The following is a 23,459-nucleotide window of genomic DNA, read 5'->3' as shown; positions in this document are numbered from 1 at the left end:
GGAACAACAGATCAACAAAAGTTGATCCAAAACAGTCATCAAGGAACTCACATGATTGACTAATTCATCTATAGATAAAACCTATAGCGTTGGCTCTGAACCACCCTCAAATAGCAAGAACTTGGGGTTTATTCCAATCTACACTGGACCAAAGGTAAATTGGATTGGTTTAGACAACTCTAGATTAGTCCGTTTGAACCCTAAGCCTGACAAAGAGAACCAAGTCCTTGGGAGAATTTATAAAAATTAACTCAAACTCTCGTCTTCTCTCACCAACTCCAGACTAGTATTTTATTCAGTAAGAATAGAATTTGGCCTAGTTAGAAAAGATCTGGGACAAAGTCTGATTTAATACTTTCTACTGTCAGTAGGACATTGAAATCACTTCCTAGCTAGATCCTCCTGTCTTGTATGTAATATTAAGCATTAAACAAATACATGCTTTGAAACCAGTGGTCATGGTGCTAGGCTGGGTTCAGAGCTCTTCCAATACTGTGAACAATGAAGGAAACCACCTTGAGGACTACTCTGTTCTTCCCTGTCCTTGCAGTTCTCAATAATGGAATTAAGCCTGCACTCTGCAGCACTTCCACATTTACCACCAATAAGAGACTGATCTATCCAGGCAGGGGCTTGCAAACACAAATGAATGTCATGAATTATGAGGCCAGTAAAAAAAAAAACAAAAAGATACACCTGATGATGCAGTAAATTTCCCATTTTCAGTTGCGAAAGAAAATGTGAAATCCGAACAAGATGCAAAAAATAAAAAAAGGACAGCCTTTCACAGGAACGGCCTCTCAACATTTCCTCATCTTTGTAATACAGCAATAAACACGGGAGCACTCACTATATAATGCAAACCTGAAAGGGAATATTTTCTCTTGAGATGAAACAAAGGTACTCTTAGCATGAACAAGAAGCATTACCCCTAATGAGGATTAGTTGAGAGGTGTGAATCAACAGCACAAGATTAGGAATGTTTGACGTGGTTTATCTGAGTGTTAAAGGTGCAGGCCCCCTTTCTGAAGCTTTAAACCAATAGCCAAACCATTATATTGTTTGCATCATGAGAAGTCTCTTACCAAGAAATGTTTGTATCTGATATTTCGTGGCAAATTTGGGGGTCATCTTAGCACTGGGACAGACATTCTTTATATAAACATGGTTTGAATAAGCTATCATAACAGCCTGTCACATTGCATGCACCAAAGAGAGGGAATTATATAAATCATATTGACATTGGTATTCTTATTATAGTATCACTGTTTTCTTATCACCCATGGTGTTGGCTGGAAGACTTGTCTAGATTGGGGCTTCCTAATGATAGGGAGTTGTATTAAAAGGCTTTTGACAAAAAAAAATTTCTTAAAGACTATCAGCATGGGAGGGAATGTTTAGCTGGGATAAATTTAACATTTTGTATATCAAACTCTTGAGATGGTCCATGGGATAAACCCCTAGAAGAACTCCAGGGATTTTTTTTTTTTTTAAGTAGACTTTTTAGGCCATTTGTGATGGAGCTCTGAAGCTGAAAAATGAAAGAGGCTACACCTTTGACTTCCAGGCTCGTGTGTTTATGAGCAACAAAGGGCAAGGAATGGAAATCGATATCAAGACGGGGCGGGAGGAGACAGAGAGACAGAGAGACGGAGGAGACAGGGAACAGCTTGTTTCCCAGCACAGACACCAATACATAGGTAGCATTGACACTGTACCTAGAGAGGCTGCCCTCAGCGGCCAGGCCCTGGGAGTCATCGAGGACATTAGGTTCACTGCAGGAGGGGTAGGGAGATGAAGCATTTAGGGAAAGAAATGCAAAGAAATAAAAGAAAAAGAAAAAAAAAGGCATGCACTTTTCTGCTTCTAAGAACCAAAAATAAATAAATAAATTTAACAGAACAAGGAAGGAAAAGGAGACAGTCAACCATTTCACCTTGTGCTGGGTTGGTCAAGACATAGGACTCAAGGCAATGGGGAGGGGGGAGGCCTTTGGGTGGATATGACTCTCAGAGGAGTGATCTATTTACTGGTCAGGAGTTGGGACTTGTGATAAGCTCCAAATGGACACAGGAGCTCTGGAACACATTGCGGAATGAGTCTGTAGAAGATGAAACTATCATTCCTTTGATAACCATTTGGCTGGGTGGCTATGACTTTTCACCTGTCTTGTTCATATAATGTTTCATTGACCAGGATCCTGCATCTTTCTTGTGAGTTGTGACCTGATCACACAGAAACCACTTACCATGAACTGTCATAACCCAACTCTTGGAGCTGATGCCATTAAGAAAAGCAAATAAAGAACCTGATTGCACCTGCTAATTTTGCAGTGAAAAAGGAAGTGAATGAATAGAAGGAAGACAACCCTGGTATATTCACATGGAACTTGCATTCACCTCCTCACTCCATCCTCTAGTGACTGAATTGTAAATGCCAAAAGAAGAAACCTGTCAGGTTGATGAAAGAATGATTAAATAGTTTATTGATTTATTTGGGTGCTGCTAATTTATTTGGGTGATATGGGGATTTGTGAACAGAAAGTATGTCATACATACTTTCTCCTTCCTTCAGTGCCTAGCTCTGAGCTAAGTGTCCACGTGGCACTCAATAAATAGTTGTTAAAATGGATGGAATTAAACTCTTTATTGTTCACCTATACTGTAAAAATAGCCTCCATCCCCAGAAAGAGGCTTTCCCTAACAGAGAGAGACATCATTACCTTTGCTAGCCCTCCCAAGCAGGACTCAAGCCCAAAGGGTTTAGCTATATTATTTTGCTGGGTTTCTGGTCTATCCATAATAGAACAAATTTTCTCCCCAGAAATGAGATAACTCCTTAATGGATATTTCAAAGCAATTTGATGGCCTGGTTATGTTATGTAAATAACCAAAAAGAATACTTAAAATTCCCTAATTTAAATAAAAACTCTTACATAGACTAAAGTTTTGTTTATTCTCAATAAAGTTTGCATATTTCTAGGAATTAAAAATAAATCACTATGTACCCGTATTAACTGCCTGTATGACTTTACATCTTTTTTTTTGGATATTTTATAATTTGGCTCTCTTTTTTGGTATATTTTATTTATAAGACTTCCTTATCAAAGATAAATTATCAGTAGGTAAAGCAGTATCTTACAATGATAATAATACTTTTATATTACCAATTTTTATAACTCCATAGTATATAAATAATGCTTTCTTTACAAGTATATAATTTAGTTATTAATATTTTATCATTTCCCCCATTTTTAAAATATTCTGCAAAATTTGGCTTTATTTCACAAATTTTATTTCATCTGTACAGTTCAGGAATGATAAGCTAGAGGATTTAGGTACAGAGTAATTATTTCTCCATGTAAACTAAATTTATCTGAGCACAAGAATGTCTCCTGATTGTTCTTATTCTCCATGTACAAGTTATACCACAATAACTCCATAGGTAATAAGAATAAACAATAAACTAGATAAAAACATAAGACTGATTCTTTGAAAGAATTCAGTTCCTAAAGTAAAAGTCCTGACTCTGAAATAGATAATGTTTTGTTTCTTACGTCAGATCATTTTCTATATTACCATATAAATGGTAAACTATATGTATAAAGTTCCAAATCTATATTCTTAGGGGTTAGAGAGTACCAAAGAAAATGTTTTAAAGAGTCTAATTATGGAATCATAAAATTCTATAGGTAGAGAAGTTACCTTAAAGGCAGATTTTAGCTAACCTCTCATTTCAGAGGAGAAAACTGTGGACTCTTGTTAAATGACCTGCCCAAGGTCACACATACTGGCATGGGTCTTTTTTTGCTTTGTTAAGTATCACTACCTCCAACTAAATACTGAAGACATATCAGAAGTCTAAGCTACCAAATATATCAAGGCAGTCCTATACACTTACCAGGTAGCCATTATTAGCTTAGCTGATAATATATATGAAATACAAGAATGTCATCTGAAAGAAGACCATGAAAGAAGAGCATATATCTATCTATAGAACAATGTTAAGGAGAAACAATGCTTGGATCAGAAATTGAGATCCCCTCAACTTGCCTGACTTAGAAAATGCTACAAATTGTTGTGCAAACCCTTGTTGAAAATTTGTTTGAATGGTATACTTAAAAAAAATGGATTGTTTGCTTCTCTTTAGGCCCTTTTTAGGGTAACAGGAGTGAGTTTTCAGAATTTATACCTTTGCCCCCAGATGTGGAGTACAACATATGCAGGGCTGTTTACCTTTGGCTGGGTAACATGCCCACCTCAGCCTGAGGTGCAGACATGCTGGAGACATGGCTGGAGAACCGCCTCCTTCCAATGGTGCTCAGGAGGTAAGCTTCTTGTTCACTTACCACACTGGGCATGCTGACAGAGTCATCTGAAAGGGCCAGAGAAGAGAGTGTTAGGAAATTATGATGCTGACCAGAAAACCCAGACCAGCTTTGTACTTGGGTTCCACCCTTGACTAGAATACAACCTTAGGACAATATCTAAAGTTAAATTATCATTCGTCCCTTTGTACAGATTCAAAACTAAGACCTTTGTGAGCTTAAGAAACATGTTCACTGCTTTTATATAACCAGAGACTTTAATAGCTGAGTCTTTAGTGTCACTGAACATTGTCATTTATGAGAATATGAACATTATGAGAACTTTGAGTTAAAGTGACTAGTTACTTCATTTGGTTGAGGGAAACAGCATCAATAAAACATCATGAATGTATCCTTATCTTGAAAAAAAAATACCTTCTGGAGCTGAGTTTTTAATCTGCACAAAGGGTGAAGGATAGTTCTTCACATCTACACATCTCCCACCCTAGAACAGCTTTATGAAATAAACGTAAACTTCTTGTCCATTTCTACAAGTAGATTATTTGTAAAAATAAAGGGGCATTGGCAAATTAAAGATTTCAGAAAAGCTGGACTACAACATTTTAAACATTCCAGAAATAGTTCAGTAGGGGACTGTGTTATTGAACAAATCAAGCACGTTTGACTTTCAAACACTACACTCAGGACATTTCATGATTTTTAGACTGCTGAGGGAAAGACTATTTCAGGTATTTTTTTTTTCCAAAAAATATTTAAAAATCTATAAAGTTCAGAAATAAATGTTTGTTTTAATCTAACTTTAAAATTAGAAGCAGACACTTATTTTCTCCATAGAAACTGAAATGCATGTATTCAAATCCATATGAAAATTAACTTTAGTATAGTATTTGTGACGAGACGACCTCATTCTAAGTGAGCTAATATTGTTTGTCATTGAACAAGAAACATATCTTGACTAACCTAGAATTTTGGTGAACTTTTTACTACCATGTAATCTGATATCACTTATTTAAAATATCCTAAGTGGTCACATTTCTAGAGAAGTTTATTTCAAACCCAGAGATGAGTATATAAAGTCCTGAAAAATTTTAATTTGCTACATAACAACTGACCTGAAGTTGATTCTCGTTATAGAATGGTATTTCCTTTTTAGGTGTCCAGAGAGTAGAGTATAATCAAATATGCCTTAAAAAAACATGAAAAAATGTGGTAGGATAGATTGAGCTATTTCTACTAAGACCTTTCTGGGATTCCAGTAATTTTTTCCCCCTCTTATTCAAACTCATATATCACTTAACATTTACTCCTTCAATATTTTTTTGGTGATTATATGCATTGCCTTCCACTCTTTTTTTAAAATTTTATTTATTTTATTGAAGTATAGTTGATTCACAACCTTGTGTCATTCACTCTTTTGTTAGGCGTTCTTTATCAAAAAATGTCTGTTACCTCCTCTAGAAAACTCTAAGATTTTAGACAGCAGAGAATATATCCTTCTCATACTTCTTGTTCCTCATCTCATTCCTGCTAGGTCTTAACACAGGTTTGATTGCTGAATGGAAAATTTGTTTAATTCAAAGGTGTTAACACTCTAGCTTGCATACTGTATTTCATAAATTAATATACATCCACATCATATTGTCGTTGGGACAGTTATGATTTTGAGAGCAGAAAGATTAACAAAAACTTGCATACATGTCAGTGTATTAATGTTGGCCCTTGGTCAGTGCCATCTCTGTTTATGTCTTCTGTACTAAACTTTTCTTCCCTACTTCCTTCCTACTGGCTTGGTCATCCTCTAATTCACAAGGTCACCTGAAAAATACATTTAGCTCTATTAAAGAGAGTTTTTTTTATCATTTACTATCATTTAAAAAAATTTCTAGGAGAGACTATTTCAACCATTAAAGAAAAATAGATATTACTTTAAGTTCTGGACTATTGCTAGGACTTATAATGAATATGTGAACTGTTAATCCTTCTCTCTCATTTTGTTTTTTTGGTCAAGATCTTTGAAGATTTCCCTAATTACAATTTTAGAATTATTTCCATGAGACATGATTTAGAAACAAATATGTCTGGAAGTTAGGTATAGGACAATATGATTATCCCTTTGTTATCTATTTAACCCTGAAGCTAAATCTGGAAATATTACTGACATGTGCTTTGACTAAGTAGTTACTTCTTTCCCTCTCCTACACTTCCAACCGTAGCAGGGTATTAAAGAATTTTCTTTCATCTTAGTTAATTAAAATTCTAACCTTGACTCTAATTTATTTCAGAGTGGGTTTTTTTGGTTGTTGTTTGGTACAGAGGGACTCTGAGTAAAAGTCTAGATTTTGTTTTCTTAAGACATAGACTGCACACTCTACAGGTTATATCAGAGTATCTTTAAAACACAATTGGGCTGCCTCAGTGACTGGGGACACTTAAATTGGGTTGTATGCCCTCAAGACAGTCCGCTGGGTTTACATTCTAGACAATATTGCCAACTATTTTTTTCTTTGTTGTGAGCATATGCCTTGCTCACTTTTCTTTGCAGTCAGGTCACGTGAGTGCTGTTTTTTAAAGAAACATTTTGGCTGTGCCACATGGCACGTGGGCTCTTAGTTCCCTGACCAGGGATGGAACCCTTGCCCCCTACATTGGAAGTGCAAAGTCTTAACCACTGAACCACTGGAGAAGTCCTGTGTCACCTAAGTGCTGATTGATCTTCTAAACAAGATTGGCCAGGAAAAAGGAGAATAAATGCTCCCCTTAGTTCCTTAACCACAATTGAAATGGGTTAGTGGAAAGGTTAAATGCATAAACTCAAAGAAAATTTAGGGGTCATTAAAGATTTACTTTTTGCCTAAAATCCTACCAAATGACCAACGATATCAAGGAATTTATAGAAATTCCCAGGCATAAGAAATCATGGGATCAGTCGCAATTCCATTTTAACTCCTTTTTGTAAAAATGACCAGAGGATCAGAACTGCAAAACATCAGAAAGGCAGAAATCCACCCAAGTCCTCATTTGCATGGCCAAGCTCTGTCACACATAAACCCCACCACCTCCCCACCCCAGATACTGCAGGTGACCTACTTTCCTCATCCTCCTCATCAGTTCGACTCAGGGTGTCCTGGGAAGCCTGCTGGGATGGCTCACTGTCCTGCTCCCAGACAGTGCCAGTCCCCGTGTTGGAGCGGGACATGGTGGCCAGGCTCAGGCGGTAAGCAGAGGTGGAGGTGCCCACGGTGCTGATGGACGTCTTTCCTTGGTAAGCTAGCAAGGTTGAGAGACCAAAGATAATCCATAGTGAGGATGTTTTTTGGGTGGGGTGGAGGGGGTGCATAGTATGTAGCATGTGGGATTTTAGTTCCCTGACCAGGGATTGAACCTGTGCCCATTGGAAGCCGGGAGTCTTAACCACTGGACCACCAGGGAATTCCCAGGTGCTTGGAAGAAAACCAAGCTTCAGACTCTTCCCTCACAGCGTGTATTTTTTAAAAGGAAGGTCATTTAAATAGTGTGTCCCAGATAGATGAACTTTAGGACAAAGGGCTTCCCTGGTGGCTCAGACGGTAGAGTCTGCCTGCAATGTGGGAGACCCGGGGTTCAATCCCTGGGTTGGGAAGATCCCCAGAGAAGAAAATGGTAACCCACTCCAGCATTCTTGCCTGAAAAATCCCATGGACGGAGAATCCTGGCAGGCTACAGTCCATAGGGTCACAAAGAGTCAGACACGACTGAGCGACTTTCACATACATACATAGCAAACAGAATTGAAAACGTTATTAAAATAAAGAATCGGCCACTGATGTAATTGAATAGTTTTCTTGCAGGAGCATAATATCTCTAACAATAAAAAATGCTTTGATATTGCAGCCTCTCTCATTGTTTTCCAGTTTCATTTTCCAAGGCTGGCTGAATGCAGATTCATTTTGAGCTGAACTATAGATATCAATTTGATCAATTTCACTGAGAAATGTACCTTATACCTGACACAAGCATACAGAAGTAATAGACATATTGTCTGAAAGGAACTGCGCAATCAAAATCAGAATACATAATTAATACTGTGTTCTTATTACCCTTTTCTGGAGATTACAATAAAACACCCCCTTGATTTTTTGTCATATTATTTCATTATAAAGCAGAACATTTGAATGGCCTTGTGCAGATTTCACCAAGATTGTATTTGACAAATATTTGGTCCTTAATACATCACCAACAATAGGTTTTAGAAAGACAAAAAGCCACATGTATAAGAATATTCTACTTATAGGTGATGACTGCCCTCTAATGGCAGAAAATGATTTATTTTCCTTCCTTAGTAACTTGAAGTTAATATAATTACAAAAGTAAACAATGCATTCCCAAAGAAAATCTTTTGAATAATGTAAACAAAGTAACTCCTAGCCCATCAGTTTTGATTCAATCCTCTCTCCCTCCAAGTCATGAAACCTTAATGACTTTTTTATCAATCATACAGACCCAGTTTTAAGTCCTCTCACAGGTGTCATTGTCTTTTTGTGTCAGTTATTTATCCTCTATTGAATCTTCATTTCTTCTTTTTATAAGCAGATTTTCAGTTACAATTTTGCAGGTATTTGTGTGGATTAAATGAGATAACATCTATGAAATAATCTACCATATAACAGATGCTCAATGAATGTGAGTCCCTTTTCCTTTTCAAAAAGGAAAATAAAGTACGAATTAAAGTAAGTTTTTTCCCCCCAGCTGTCTTCAAGAAAAAGCTGAACTACGAAAATAAAGACTGAAAAATATATTAGAAGAGGAATAAAATTAAATTCTTATGATGCCCCCTTGACTTGCATTGTTGACAAGGATGACAGGGTCAACAATGCTAGTTGTACCAAAATGGCTAACTCACACTTGGTTCCAGAAAGAGCAGTGACCTATAAAAAGGATCCTTTTTTGTTCTACTAGTCAAAGTCAAACCATCCCATGCATGCTCACCCGATCCACTGTGAACTGCCTCTTTTAGAATTTTCAGTTCACTGTTGAACTCAGCAATGAGGGAGCTCTTACACAGAGGGCGTGGAATGAAACGCCGCTCTAGCTGGTCAGCGATGTGTTGTCGGGCAGAAAGCTCTTCATGGTTCTCTGCTGGTTGGGCCAGAAGCTGAAAGGAAGGCATAGATTTTCTGGTCCTCAGTTTTCCCATCTGTAAAATGGGCTAATAATTGTATTGATTTCATAGTTGGTGGTGAGGATTAAATAAAGTAATGCATATGAGGTTCTTAGAACAGTGCTTAGGAAGTGCTTAATCAATCCACTGCTTTGAATCATGACCCCCAGATATCAGAAATCAGGCATGAAAAGAATAAAAAAAGTAGATGAACACTGAGGGTCCCAGAGGAAAACCATACTTTAACGATCTCATTTTTTTACATATTTATTTAAAATCAGGTTTCAATTATGCCACCAAAGACAAGTGATAATTCTTCAGATCACCTATTGGATCAATCTTTTTTTTTCCTGGGGAGGGGGTAAGAAGGGAGAGGGCAATGTTTTAAGATGTTAACTAAGCTCTTACTGTAAAGGTATTCCTCAGAGGGATACTTGTCTGGGCTGATTTCTCATCAGGCATGATCTTAACAGGTCCTCCTGACTAGCAATAGCATCTCCCCCAAGACTGCTGCTGTCATTTTGCCTTAAATCTGGAGAACAGCACGTCCATGGGGCTTGTTACTTCCCAGAGGAGAAGCACGTAGCGCACCTTGCACTGGATGAAAGGTCGCAGGAGCACGAAGATGGGGATTCGGGTCCGCACGATGAAGTCCAGGAAGTCCCACAGGGCCAGGCCTCCGACCTTCCGCAGGGCCATCTCCTTCACCTGGAGGCTCAGCCAGTACCACTGGCTTCCGAGCTGCCTCTCAAAGCAGACGAGGATCACCTTCAGGGCTTCACACCAGGAAAAGAGAAAACGGAGTTTGCACACTTGTGCCTCAGAGGAACCCTGCCCACACCCAGCTGCCTGCATCCTCAGCCCTCTTATGCATCAGACAATTTTCAAATTTCTAAACCTTCTCCATGTTTCCAAAATCTTCGGTGTACTTCTGAATGAGTGTTCTGACATAAAGACAGATATTTGTATAGTAAACATTTTTTGATTCTGATTAAGAGAACACATATATCTTCATTAAGTGCATTTAACTACTACTTTGGAAAATTTACACTGAAGCAATTTATAGAACAGAAAGGGAAATGTGTTATAAACATGATACATAGCTGATATTTTGCTTTCTAAAAGTTTTATCATAGCAGCTTTATGGTAATATAAGCATACCACTCACATCTGAAGATAAAATATTTTCCTTTTTTTCCCTTTCAGCTTAGAAATAATATATCCTTGTCATTAGAAGTAAAATCAACCCATGCAGAAATGCAAAGTTAAAAAAAGGAGTACTTCCCCTTCCTGACCCCACTGTAAACTGCTCCCCAGAGTAAACAATAAATGTGTTTGAGTAGATTCTTCCAGAAGAGAAAACTCTATCCTTCCTCCCTCGCCTCTCATCATGTCTATTACTAAACCCTATGGGATTTCTTTTACAATATCTCTTTTCTTCCAGATTCTGGCAGGTTTGTTACAAACTACATTTTAAAATATATTTTTAGGAAGCAGATTTCTCAATGTGTCAAGATAAACCAGAATACTGTAATGACATCAAAGATTATGGTGGGGGCTTCCTCTGCCACCCCAGCTCTCCCCCAAGGGTCTCCCGTGGGGCAGTCAAGGTAACTTGGGCATTGGCCATCATGTATTAAGGCCCATCTCAGCATCTAGAAGACACATACAAATCCAACTCCTTAAAGCCCTTGGAAATCACCATTACCTTCTATTTTGGGCATTTGTAGGAGGAAAACTAGGGCATATAACACAGAGAGAGATGTGGTAAGATTCTTCCTTCCCCATCTACTCACCTCTATTCCTCTCTCTTGATGTTGCAAGCACATAAACAAAAAGTAGCATTCCTCTAATCCTACCCTGATCCTGGTAACACTTCTATTGTTGGGTGCTTGTTGGCCTTCTTTGGATTTCTGCCTTCCTATTTTCTACCTTCACCAGCATCAGCCCAAAACCAGCAGAATGGCAAAGGGCTCAAGGATTCTGGTGATGGATGGATTTGATTTGAAATTTGGTCCTGCCACCAAACAGTGTGACTTTAGGTAAGTTACTTAACCTTTCTGCGCCTTCGTCATCATCATTTAGTTGCTAAGTCACATCCAACTCTTGCGACCCCATGGACAGTGGCCTGCCAGGCTCTTCTGTCCATGGGATTCTCCAGGCAAGAATATCAGAGTGGGTTGCCATTTCCTTCTCCAAGGGATCTTCCCAGGCCTTAGCCTCTTACTAAAGTAAGAACATTTATTTCTTTGAGCTGTTGTGAGGATTCCAGAGTGATGATAATGTAAAGTATAGAAAACAGTGACCACTAAGTGTTCAAAATAAAGGTAAAACTAAATTTAAAAGAGAAGTCCAGTAGCCTGGCCAAGTAACCAAAGACTCTGCCTTCATTAAAAAGGCAGAAAATGGAAAAAACAAACAACCCAATCAAAAAATGGGTAGAAGATCTAAATAGACATTTCTCCAAAGAAGACATGCAAATGACCAAAAGGCACATGAAAAGATGTTCAACATTGCTAACTATCAGAGAAATGCAGATCAAAACTACAATGGGGTATTACCTTACACCAGTCAGAATGGCCATCATTAAAAAGTTTACAAATAATAAATGCTGGAGAGGGTGTGGAGAAAAGGAACCCACTTATATTGTTGGTGGGAATGTAAACTGGTACAGCCACTATTGAGAACAGTATGGAGGTTCTTTAAAAAAAAACAAAAACAAAAATAGAGCTACCGAATGATCCTACAATCCCACTCCTGGGCAAATATCCAGAGAAAGCCACAATTAGAAAAGATACTTGCACCCCAATGTTCATTGCAGCACCATTTATAATAGCCAAGACATGGAAGCAACATAAATGTCAATCAACAGGTGAATGGATAAAGGAGATGTGGTAAGTTTATACAATGGAATATTACTTTGCCATAAAAAAGAATGATATAATACCATTTGCAGCAACCTGGATGGACCTAGAGATGATCATATTAAATGAAGGAAGTCAGACAGAGAAAGACAAATATCATATAGTATCACTTTTTTTTTCATATAGTATCACTTTTATGTGAATCTAAAAAATGATACAAACGAACTTATATACAAAACAGAAATAGACCCATGGACATAGAAAACAAATTTATGGTTACCAAAGGGAAAGAGGCAGAGGCATAAATAAGGAGTTTGGGATTAACATATACACACTACTATATATAAAATAGATAACCTACAAGGAAGTACTGTATAACACAGGGAACTCTACTAGATATTTCATAATAACATATAAGGGAAAAGAATATGAAAGAAAATAGCTATCTATATATGTGGAACTGAATTACTTTGCCTGAAACTAACATAACATTGTAAATCAAGTATAGTTCAATTAAGATAAAAGGCAGAAAGTGGACAGAACTGAAGATAGTTACTTGTTAAGTGTTTCCTCCTATCCCTCTATTCCATGTTAAGGCTTCTTTCTCCAACATCCTCTGCACAATCCCAAACCTCTGTACTAGAGTCTGGATTTTATCTGAAACCTATGTTCTCCTGCCTCTGGCAACCAAGTGCTATGCGTGGGCAGACCCTGTGCACATACAGCCTTGGCTTTTTTTTTCATTTTCATTGTCAATCATAACATTTTCCAATACAACCTTTATGATGCAGCCCAAACACCTCTACCCACTGCCCCACAACCTCCCACACACTCCAAACTCCAAGGACCTGTTTTTACCATTCTGTCTGCTTTGGTGATGGAGAAAACAATGGCACCCCACTCCAGTACTCTTGCCTGGAAAATACCATGGATGGAGGAGCCTGGTAGGCTGCAGTCCATGAGGTCGCTAAGAGTTGGACACGACTGAGCGACTTCACTTTCACTTTTCACTTTCATGCACTGGAGGAGGAAATGGCAACCCACTCCAGTGTTCTTGCCTGGAGAATCCCAGGGACGGGGGAGCCTGGTGGGCTGCCATCTATGGGGTCGCACAGAGTTGGACACGACTGAAGTGACTTAGCAGCAGCAGCTGCTTTGGTGAACTGAAAAATGTCAGGCAAGATGTTTTCAGCTTCCTCCTTTTGAGATTTTCTATGGCCAGTGCTCCTTAGCCTCAGTGCAGTGACAGGGGTAGCCTTTTCTCCCTGGCTTAATTAATTCTAGTCAAAGAGTAGCTTCTGGTATTCAATGGGAATACCATTCAAGTCATGGCAGTGGGAAGAGGTAACAGGAAAGCAGAAGTAGAGACTGATGCTTTGTACTTGCTGAAGTGGTTTATTTAAAGACTTTCTGGATACAGGTCTTTTAAAATACTTTTTGAGTCAAGGAGGAATAGAGCTAAGTAAGTAATATGTATATACATATACACGTATATACATATTTTGTTGTTCAGCTGCTCAGTTGTGTCCAACTCTTTGCGACCCCATGGACTGCAGCACACAAGGCTTCCCTGTCCTTCACCAACTCCCGGAGTTTGCTCAAACTCATGTCTGTTGAGTCAGTGATGCCATCCAACCATCCCATCCTCTGTTGCCCCCTTCTCCTCCTGCCCTCAATCTTTCCCAGTTTCAGGGTATTTTCCAATGAGTCAGCTCTTCGCATCAGGTGGCCAAAGTATTGGAGCTTCAGCTTCAGCATCGGTCCTTTCAATGTGTACATACACATATATATGTGTTTGTGTATATATCTCTATCTATACCTATATCTATTTTCTATTTTTATTTCTCTATTTATTGAGAGAGAAAAAAGTACCCACCTAAGTACGCTGCTTGGCTGGTGGACTCTGCCAACCCTTCCTTGCGTAGGTCTTTGCTTGCATCCCCCGGGGTGGAGCAGTGAGCAGGGGAGCTCTCCAACATAAAATTCTTGCTCCTGGATGTGCTGATGATCCGTGGAGGAAGGAGCACATTAATGACCGTCTGCAGTAGCAGCTGCACCTCGGGCTGTTCCAGCCATGGGCTGTCTGAGGGGCAGAGTTTGGAAGGAGGAAGTGGAAATAAAAGCAAATCACAAGGCAAACTTTCCACATTAGACACTGAAAAATTCAACTCTCTTTCCAATTCCAAACTAGAACACCCTAGAAATTCGAGTGTCTTCCCCACCAAGTACAGCTTCTCCTATGGACAGAAGTAGCGCTCCTGGTACTGGGTGTCTCCTCCGCAGTCAGCATCAAAAGGTCCCTGTTCTTAGCCAAATCTCCTGCTTACCATTTCAATCTCCTTTCTTTTTTTTTTTTTTTCTGTTCAAATACTCATAACACACTGCCTTTACATTTGAGATAAACTTTTCCTAAAAGGAAAAATCCCCCCAAAAGAAAGAGTAATGAAAACATATTGAAATTTAATGACAATGGCAGGATTTATGCCAAACCTAGTGTCAATAGGTTATCAAGTCCATTCATCTGTCAATTCATATCATACTGTACTTCAGGTACTCCCATTTTCATAATTGAAACAATGCTCTTTTGATTTTTGCTATCCTGAAATGATGTTAAATAGCATGAGTCTTCTAAGAAGTGGAGCACAGAAAGTCTTGACCAAGGGCAGCTAAATTGAATAGAAAGAAAACTGTATATCCTAAGATATATGTTTAAATCATTCAGATCGAGTTTAATGATGGTCTCCATGGGGAAAGGAAGATACAACAGCCTGATACTTAAGAAAACACAGTAACAATAATAAATTTATTTTAGTTAAATTAATCAGACCTTTGCTTCCAGATCCTACTGTGAGCACAAATGGGATGAGCAGATTTAAAAGCATCCCCTCCCTTCGCTCTTGATTGGTGAATGGGGAGATCACATGGCTTAAGGGGAAATCTTCTTTTAAAGCCTGTGCAGCAATAATAGAAAAAAAGATTAATTGACCCCCTCACCCATTCATTCTGTTTGTTTTTACACAGCATGGTGGAGACAGGGACTCCCTGCTGGCTGCACCTGCAAACTAGGAGTTCAATTGTCATCTGTGCAGCATACAAGATTCACCCCAAATTGATACTTTACCATTTGCTTGATATAATTGAGAGCTATATACCTAAAAAACAGTAATATTTTGAATATCAAATGAAAAATTTTAATACCTATCATTTAGTACAAAATCCCCGCATTACCCCCTTCAGTTTCTCCATGCGTCTACCCATCAATAAATATTTTAGTGACCAAAGAAAAAGAAGAAAAGGAGAACTTGCCACCTGCTCCATTTGGGAGTTATTTAAAAGTCATCTGACCTCTGTATGAGACCTTCTTCCAGCCAGAAAGCAATAGACAATATAGAAAGAAATAATGAGCTCTGTATACAGGTTGTTAGAATGTATCACTTTAGGGATGCCTCTGTATCCTTTCTGCATAGTAACCACAGCACTTGCTGAATTTCTTTTCCATAATCTACCTATTAGCTGGATGATGGACCATCAAACTTGGTTTGTCAGATAAGGAATGCGTCAGTTATCCACTTGCAGCAATTGTATACTTTCCATTGGTCACAGAGTTTTCTGGTGACTTACCATTCTTTAAAATAGGTGAAAAACAAATAAGCAGGGAAATTGGAATTGTACACATTTTTTTTTTTTTTGGCTTGGGAATGAGTATTTTAATTTTAGGAACTAAAAGAAGTGCAAGAAAAATGATAAAAACACCCATAATATTTAACCCACAATCATTAAAGAAAAGTAAGATATTCAAAGTCTAGTAATAACATTTGAAAAAATTTTTTATTGCAGTTCTTTCTGCAATAATGTAAAACCAGACTTTGAATATTACTCTTTTAATTAACAACTGTGAGCTGATTATCTGTGGACCATTATTTTCCTAAAGTTTTGGCACATGTTTTAAATGATAGAAGTGGTTCCTGAGATTGTGGCAGGACTGCAATGACTCTGCTATTTTTGAGATCTCAAGAAGAATTACAGAAGCACAACTTTAGGATCAAGCTCAGGGCTTAAGCTCCAAACCTGCAAAAGTTTGGAGATGTTTACACTTCTGTTTCACAGATTTTGCCCAGCCTTTGCAGAAAAATAAAAGAGAACACCATGATCTGGTGCCTCAACCAGCAACATAATGAGCGTGACAAACAGGTAAGGCAGTCACACCTGTATCTGCAATGCTACAAGCCGGACAACAGCTGTGCTGAAGGGCAGAGGTGGTGAGAGATAAGGGCTGAGATGAAGAAGGGGTAATCCATCAGCAACACTGGAGGGTCCTACCACTCCCATCACCTGAAATACAAACAGAGCACATGACCAGCCTTGACTATTGCAATTTCATGCAACTGTAGGAAGGGAATCTCAGTCAATTATAATAATAATTTGAAGGTTGGGCATGTTACTTTTAATCTGTTCGTGCTGCCTTCTTTGGAAGGCATGTAATATCTGGAGTCAGATCAAATGATTACACCAGCTTTAGCCAAGGTTTTGTAGAATGCTGTTTATAACTAACTATGTAAATAATGAGAGATGAATCAAAAGTTAGTCTAATCAGGAGACTGGACATACTTACTTGTGGACTCAAAGGAATGAAGTCAACATTCTTTGATGGAGTAAATACTGACAACAATGATGATGGCAAGAGCTCTATTTGCACTAGGCATTCCAGCTACAGATTAATTGCTTAACTAGCTAAGCAGCAGATTCTATTCATGAAATGCTCTACCATGGTTTCCACATTGTACAAAACCTTGTCAAGATCAGACTCTAGATATTACATAAATGATAAAAGAAGTTTTGTTTTTTTTTTCTCTTCTCATAAGTCCTAGACTGGCCAACTCATAGTGTCATTTTGCACTAAAAAAAAACCCAAAAATCCTCTTTGCCCTTTAAACTCCCCCACCCCAAACTACCTCAACTTCTAGCCAATTGCACAGTCTCCCGCCACCCCACTCTCCAACTGGCAGCCCTCAACTCTCAGCGCAACTTGAAGAGGTCAATTGTCAAAGTAGCACGTGGGAAGCAGCACACGAAAATCCCATCTGTGTAGGGATCTCCCCACGCACCACCTTGAAATGTACCTCACTATTTTCAGTGTCACCTGAGCCGTCTGTTTTCATGGGTAGGTATGTAGGTAGGTAGGTTGACCTGTAAGTCTTCAGCTCAGAGAAGTCAATAGCAGAGTTAAATTTTGTAAAGTTTCATAACGTTGCCACTTGGCTACTCACCAGATTGACACAGACATTGATCAGTGACCTAAGGTGAGGCAGGAAGGATATGATTGGCTGCCTCTGAAGTGTCAAACAAACCCCTTCAATCAAATTGCTGGCAGGCTCCCACTCAACCTGTCGCCTGGAATACAATATAGGAGCCATTAGCAGTGTGGCTCCCTTCTGGAGACTGCCTGAAACAAGCGAATGAGACAGTGATTCTGATGCCGTCTAAGACAGGATGGGTGTCCGAGACAAGAAAGTGTTTCACCAGGGATGAAGTTTACCCATATTGTTCCAAAAGTACAGAGCACAGTGGGAAAGGAAGAGGATACTGAACACGTGGCAGAGGCACTCCTGCCCCACTCGACTAATGAGACAAAATCTACTGAAGGAAAAACAGAGATGATGAATGAGTGGCCTTTCAAGTTTCCGGGCTTTAGCTTTGAGAAAGGGTATGAGACTACCATTATAGGAAACCTCCTGTAGGAGTCATTCCTCACAACAGAAGTAATCTGACTATAGGCTGTTTTTATAATGCTTTTTTTTAAAAATCAGATTACAGTTGATTTCATAAGCTTTTATACCAGACTATAACTAATTAGACTTACGTGCCTTCACTCCAGGACAACACTCTATTTTAAAAGTGCTCTTTCTTGACCTTCTGAAAAATGATGCTTTGGGACTACTTTCTGTGGTAGTAAATATGGTGGTATACATAGCTCAATTAGATGAACATGAGATTTTCTGTAATAAAAGACAATCTGGTCTGTAATTGTCTCAGGACCAAAGAGTCATGTCTATGGTCCTCTATGGTCCCCTAAATAAACAGGTTGGGCTTTACTGAGATCAATGCTATTTCCAAATATTATCCTGGAAATACTTTCTAAGCTTACATTGCCTACCAGATTGAAATCACTGTAATGATAAAACAGGAATGTTCATACATGGGGATATGTTGACCTCCCTGTTGTACAAGTAACCCACAGGTCTGGTTCCGTCAACATTTCTCTTGTTGAACTGAGATCACCTGAAGAAATTTAATCCAAGGCAACCCCAAATTCACACATTGCACCCCAAGAAAATTGCCTATTATTAACCAAGTCTACACATTAATCCTGGAGAAGGCGATATCACCCCACTCCAGTACGCTTGCCTGGAAAATCCCATGGATGGAGGAGCCTGGTAGGCTGCAGTCCATGGGGTCGCAAAGAGTCGGACATGACTGAGAGACTTCACTTTCACTTTTCACTTTCATGCATTGGAGAAGGAAATGGCAACCCACTCCAGTGTTCTTGCCTGGAGAATCCCAGGGATGGGGGAGCCTGGTGGGCTGCCGTCTATGGGGTCACACAGAGTCGGACATGACTGAAGTGACTTAGCCACACATTAATCCAAAAGTCTACTTTTAGGAAGCTGCTATTCTTCATAACAGGTTTAATTATACGACAAATGAGGTAGCCTATGGAGGTGTTAACATCTTTAGATGCAAAGTTATTTTTACACATCTTTGTAAGATGTATAAAACTTTGGTCATTTGCCAGTAGGGACAACTGTTCTACTGGAACTATTAAAGAAAATAGGAGCGCTTTAAGGATAGGCATTTCTATGCTACTAAAATAACCTTGAAATCATGTATAGGCATCCATCATCATGGTAGAAAAGAATATAGGATCAAACTGTCAAACGTTTATTAGAATAAAATGTTTCAATTTCTTTTTAATAAATTCAACAGCTTCAAATGGCTGCATAAATGAAGAAGAACACAGGAAAAGTTCTGGCACACTGAGCAATAAGTGCTACAAATTCTTGGGCAAAAGTTGCATTGATTTGGGTTTAGTTTAATAGGACAGAAAATGGTCTCACTGAAACTTCAAATTTCCAATCTACTGGGTTTATTAGCATTTCTTAATTGATTTGTTTGCCCACTGTAGCTATAGATTTCCAGACTGGGTTCAGATCTCCAGGTAGATGGGTTCAGAGACATCTGCTCATAGAGAGGATACCAAATGATACTTAGGCCCCAGAATGGAGATCAAGAGATAACAATATTGATTTAGTACCATCTGAATTAGGTATTTGTTATCAACCCTGAGATCTCTTCAGGTGGTGCTTTACTGATTATTGTAAAGCTTGCATTTCTCTAAAGTGATACCTAAAATACAATGTTAAACATGTATTTTTTGAACATCAAGTTAATTTTCTCTGTCCTTAGTTGTTTAATTTATAAGGCATATCCTGCCTTATTTGAAAAGGAATTGAAGGATACACATTGAACTTTTTAAGTGTGTCAGATAAGGAACATGATAGCTAAGAAATAAATAGATTTTCAAGATAGATGTATACTTTTGAAGACTATGTTATTTCCTCAAAAATACAGACCCAGCTACTTATGCATTCATATCCTGATTAGCTCTGCACATATAACCAACAGAACACTTTTGAGCCATTCCTTCAACTCTGGATTGATTCACCACCTTAAAAGCTGACAGACTTGAAATCTGAGGCTTGCAATACCTGCAGCTGATTAGGAGGCCTCCTCACCTCAAAGTAGGCATCTTATGGATTTTGTTGAACATCCTATCCAATCTCTTTAAAATGAGGATAAGGGCTGGCCTCACTGCCTCAGCACTCCAGTCGGTGATGGGGAGCATCTCCATGACGTAGCGTCGAAGCCCACGGCTCTCCATGGTCTGGGTGTCGTATGGTGCCAGCTTCAGAAGGGAGTGTGCGATTTCTGCCAACCTTTAAATAAGAATAAGCTTAGAATGCCACCAACCATGGGAATTTTCTTCACACAGCATCATGCTAATCATCCTCTTTCCAATACACTGACTCCCTGAACTACGAATATTCTAGCACATTTTCTTATACTATGTAAATAAACATTAAAAAAAATCTGGACAAAATTAGACCCAGATATGTCTCTGAAGCCTTTCCTATTTGTCGGTTCCCCCTCTTTTACTCTTTTTTGGACATTCACTAATTTATTTGTGGGAGAAATTAGCTTTTTGTCCTGTAGCTTTTCCCACATACTGGATTTTCCTGACTGAGTCTCCATGGTGTCATTTAATTGATCCTACTTCTCCTGTATTTAATTCAACTGTTAGTTATATCCAGGAGCTAGATCAGATTAGATCTTGACTTCCTGCTATGTGTCCTTCACAGGCAATGTGTACTTTCATCAGGAGGCACGTGATTCCTAGTTGTCACTTGATGATGTCAGTGGGCGTCAGTGATCACTGCACAGATTCATTAACTCATCAGAAGTAGTACAATGGTAGTACTATATCATTCTTTTATTCATATATTAACTATAACATGTTAATAAGAAGCTTCCTTTTTAAAAATTTTATTTAATTGGAGGATAATAACTTTAACAATACTGCGATGGTTTTTTGCCACACATCAATATGAATCAGCCACGGGTATACATGTGTCTCCCTCATCTTGAACCCCTCCTCCCACCTCCCTCCCCATCCCATCCCTCTGGGTTGTCCCAGAGCACCAGCTTTGGGTATTCCTGCTTCATGCATCGAACTTGCACTGGTCATCTATTTTACATATGATTACTCCAAGAGAGACAGGATAAATGCTTAAAAGATCCTTAGTTTAACAACGCCCTAGGTGATTCTGATAGGCACTCTGGTATAGGAATCAGAGCTAAGCCCTTGCCTTCAAAACATGGAGTGCTCCACAATTATATCCATTTGACTAGTGCCAGGGATGAAAAATTTATCACTGTTCCACAAGGCAGCTCATTCCATCTTTGGAGGTCCATACTGTGAAAAGCTCTCCTCATATTACGTTCCCAAATTCTCTCAAATTTTTCCTATGAGGCCTCATCTGGAAGCATGAATTCAGTCTAACCATACATCCATGGCAACACTATCATTCCCACTCATCCTCTCTCCAGACTGAATGTATACATTGTCCTTCTGGGAATTATGTGTGAGTGTGAGTGTTTTAAAGAAATTATCTTAAACAGCCTTCACATTCTTTTGTTTATCTCCTTCTCAAAGATGTGTCATGCAGAAAATAATTCTTTACTTTTCAGGTTGTTTGACAGACAGGTAAGCTGGAATTAAGATTGCCAGGAGAGATATCAATAACCTCAGATACACAGATGACACCACCCTTATGGCAGAAACTGAAGAGGAACTAAAGAGCCTCTTGATGAAAGCGAAAGAGGAGAGTGAAAAGCTGGCTTAAAGCTCAACATTCAGAAAACTAAGATCATGGTATCTGGTCCCATCACTTCATGGAAAATAGATGGGGAAACAGTGGAAACAGTGTCAGACTTTATTTTTGGGGGCTCCAAAATCACTGCAGATGGTGACTGCAGCCATGAAATTAAAAGACGCTTACTCCTTGGAAGAAAAGTTATGACCAACCTAGATAGCATATTGAAAAGCAGAGACATTACTTTGCCAACAAAGGTCCGTCTAGTCAAGGCTATGGTTTTTCCAGTGGTCATGTATAGATGTGAGAGTTGGACTGTGAAGAAGGCTGAGCGCTGAAGAATTGATGCTTTTGAACTGTGGTGTTGGAGAAGACTCTTGAGAGTCCCTTGGACTACAAGGAGATCCAACCAGTCCATTCTGAAGGAGATCAGCCCTGGGTGTTCTTTGGAAGGAATGATGCTAAAGCTGAAACTCCAGTACTTTGGCCACCTCATGCGAAGAGCTGACTCATTGGAAAAGACTCTGATGCTGGGGGCGATTGGGGGCAGGAGGAGAAGGGGACGACAGAGGATGAGATGGCTGGATGGCATCACCGACTCGATGGACATGAGTTTGAGTGAACTCCGGGAGTTGGTGATGGACAGGGAGGCCTGGCGTGCTTCGATTCATGGGGTCGCAAAGAGTGGGACACGACTGAGCTGAACTGAACTGAAGGGTATATCAATATACACGCATTTTCTTTCCCTTATTATTTTGTGTATTTTGTTTGCTCAGTCATGTCCAACTCTTTGTGACCCCATGAGCTGTAGCCCACCAGGATCCTATGTCCATGGGGATTTCCCAGGTAAGAATACTGGAGCGAGTTGCCATTCCCTTCTCCAGAGGGTCATCCCGACCCAGGGGTTGAACCCAGGCCTCCCACATTGGCAGGTGGATTCTTGACCATCTGAACCACCTGGGAAGTATTATTTTGTATGCAAACTTAAGAAATGCAGGAGAAAATACTGGTCTATTCCAAACTTGAACACAATGCTTAGAATTGAATTTGAGTCATTTAATGGGTTATTTACTGAATTTCTCTCATCCCTGTTCAGTTTAGTTCCTCAGTCATGTCCAACTGTTTGCAACCCCATGGACTGCAGCATACCAGGCCTCCCTGTCCATCACTAACTCTCGGAGCTTACTCAAACTCATGTCCATAGAGTCGGTGATGCCATCCAACCATCTCATCCTCTGTTGTCCCCTTCTCCTTCTGCCTTTAATCTTTCCCAGCTTCAGAGTCTTTTCCAAGGAGTCAGTTCTTCAAATCAGATGGCTAAAGTACTGGAGTTTCAGCTTCAGCGTCAGCCCTTCCAATGAATATTCAGGACTGATTTCCTTTAGGATTGACTGGTTGGATCTCCTTGTAGTCCAAGGGATTCTCAAGAGTCTTCTCCAACACCACAGTTCAAAAGCATCAATTCTTTGGCACTCAGCTTCCTTTATGGTCCAACTCTCACACCCATACGTGACTACTGGAAAAACCATAGCCTTGACTAGACAGACCTTTGTTGGCAAAGTAATGTCTCTGCTTTTTAATATGCTGTCTAGGTTGGTCATAGCTTTTCTGCCAAGGAGAAAGCATCTTTTAATTTCATGGCTGCAGTCACCGTCTGCAGTGATTCTGGAGCCCCCCAAAAATGCTCATCCCTGGGCATG

The 23,459-nt window shown here is 39.3% G+C and overlaps 1 protein-coding gene across 7 annotated transcripts in view; it reads right to left on the bottom strand.

Moving 5' to 3' along the window:
- The window catches only part of UNC80 (unc-80 homolog, NALCN channel complex subunit), a 228,877-nt gene that overhangs the window by 12,974 nt on the left and 192,444 nt on the right, over nucleotides 1-23,459 (bottom strand). For 4 of the 7 annotated variants that reach the window (XM_044937750.2, XM_006073171.4, XM_044937751.2 and 1 more), the window contains 10 exons: nucleotides 20,122-20,322; nucleotides 17,596-17,719; nucleotides 16,535-16,660; nucleotides 15,156-15,279; nucleotides 14,205-14,411; nucleotides 10,056-10,240; nucleotides 9,293-9,458; nucleotides 7,415-7,594; nucleotides 4,236-4,374; nucleotides 1,719-1,775 (listed from right to left, as the gene is read on the bottom strand). In XM_044937750.2, coding sequence (XP_044793685.1) covers nucleotides 1,719-1,775; nucleotides 4,236-4,374; nucleotides 7,415-7,594; nucleotides 9,293-9,458; nucleotides 10,056-10,240; nucleotides 14,205-14,411; nucleotides 15,156-15,279; nucleotides 16,535-16,660; nucleotides 17,596-17,719; nucleotides 20,122-20,322 — 1,509 coding nt within the window. The remainder of the gene's footprint in view (nucleotides 1-1,718; nucleotides 1,776-4,235; nucleotides 4,375-7,414; nucleotides 7,595-9,292; nucleotides 9,459-10,055; nucleotides 10,241-14,204; nucleotides 14,412-15,155; nucleotides 15,280-16,534; nucleotides 16,661-17,595; nucleotides 17,720-20,121; nucleotides 20,323-23,459) is intronic. The other 3 variants (XM_044937752.2, XM_044937753.2, XM_044937755.2) reach the window with 1 other exon arrangement.

This window comes from Bubalus bubalis, chromosome 2, assembly GCF_019923935.1.
Source record: "Bubalus bubalis isolate 160015118507 breed Murrah chromosome 2, NDDB_SH_1, whole genome shotgun sequence".
Lineage (NCBI taxonomy): Eukaryota > Metazoa > Chordata > Mammalia > Artiodactyla > Bovidae > Bubalus > Bubalus bubalis.
The sequence above is the reverse complement of the archived record's forward strand: the minus strand, read 5'-3'. Positions and strand labels throughout refer to the sequence as shown.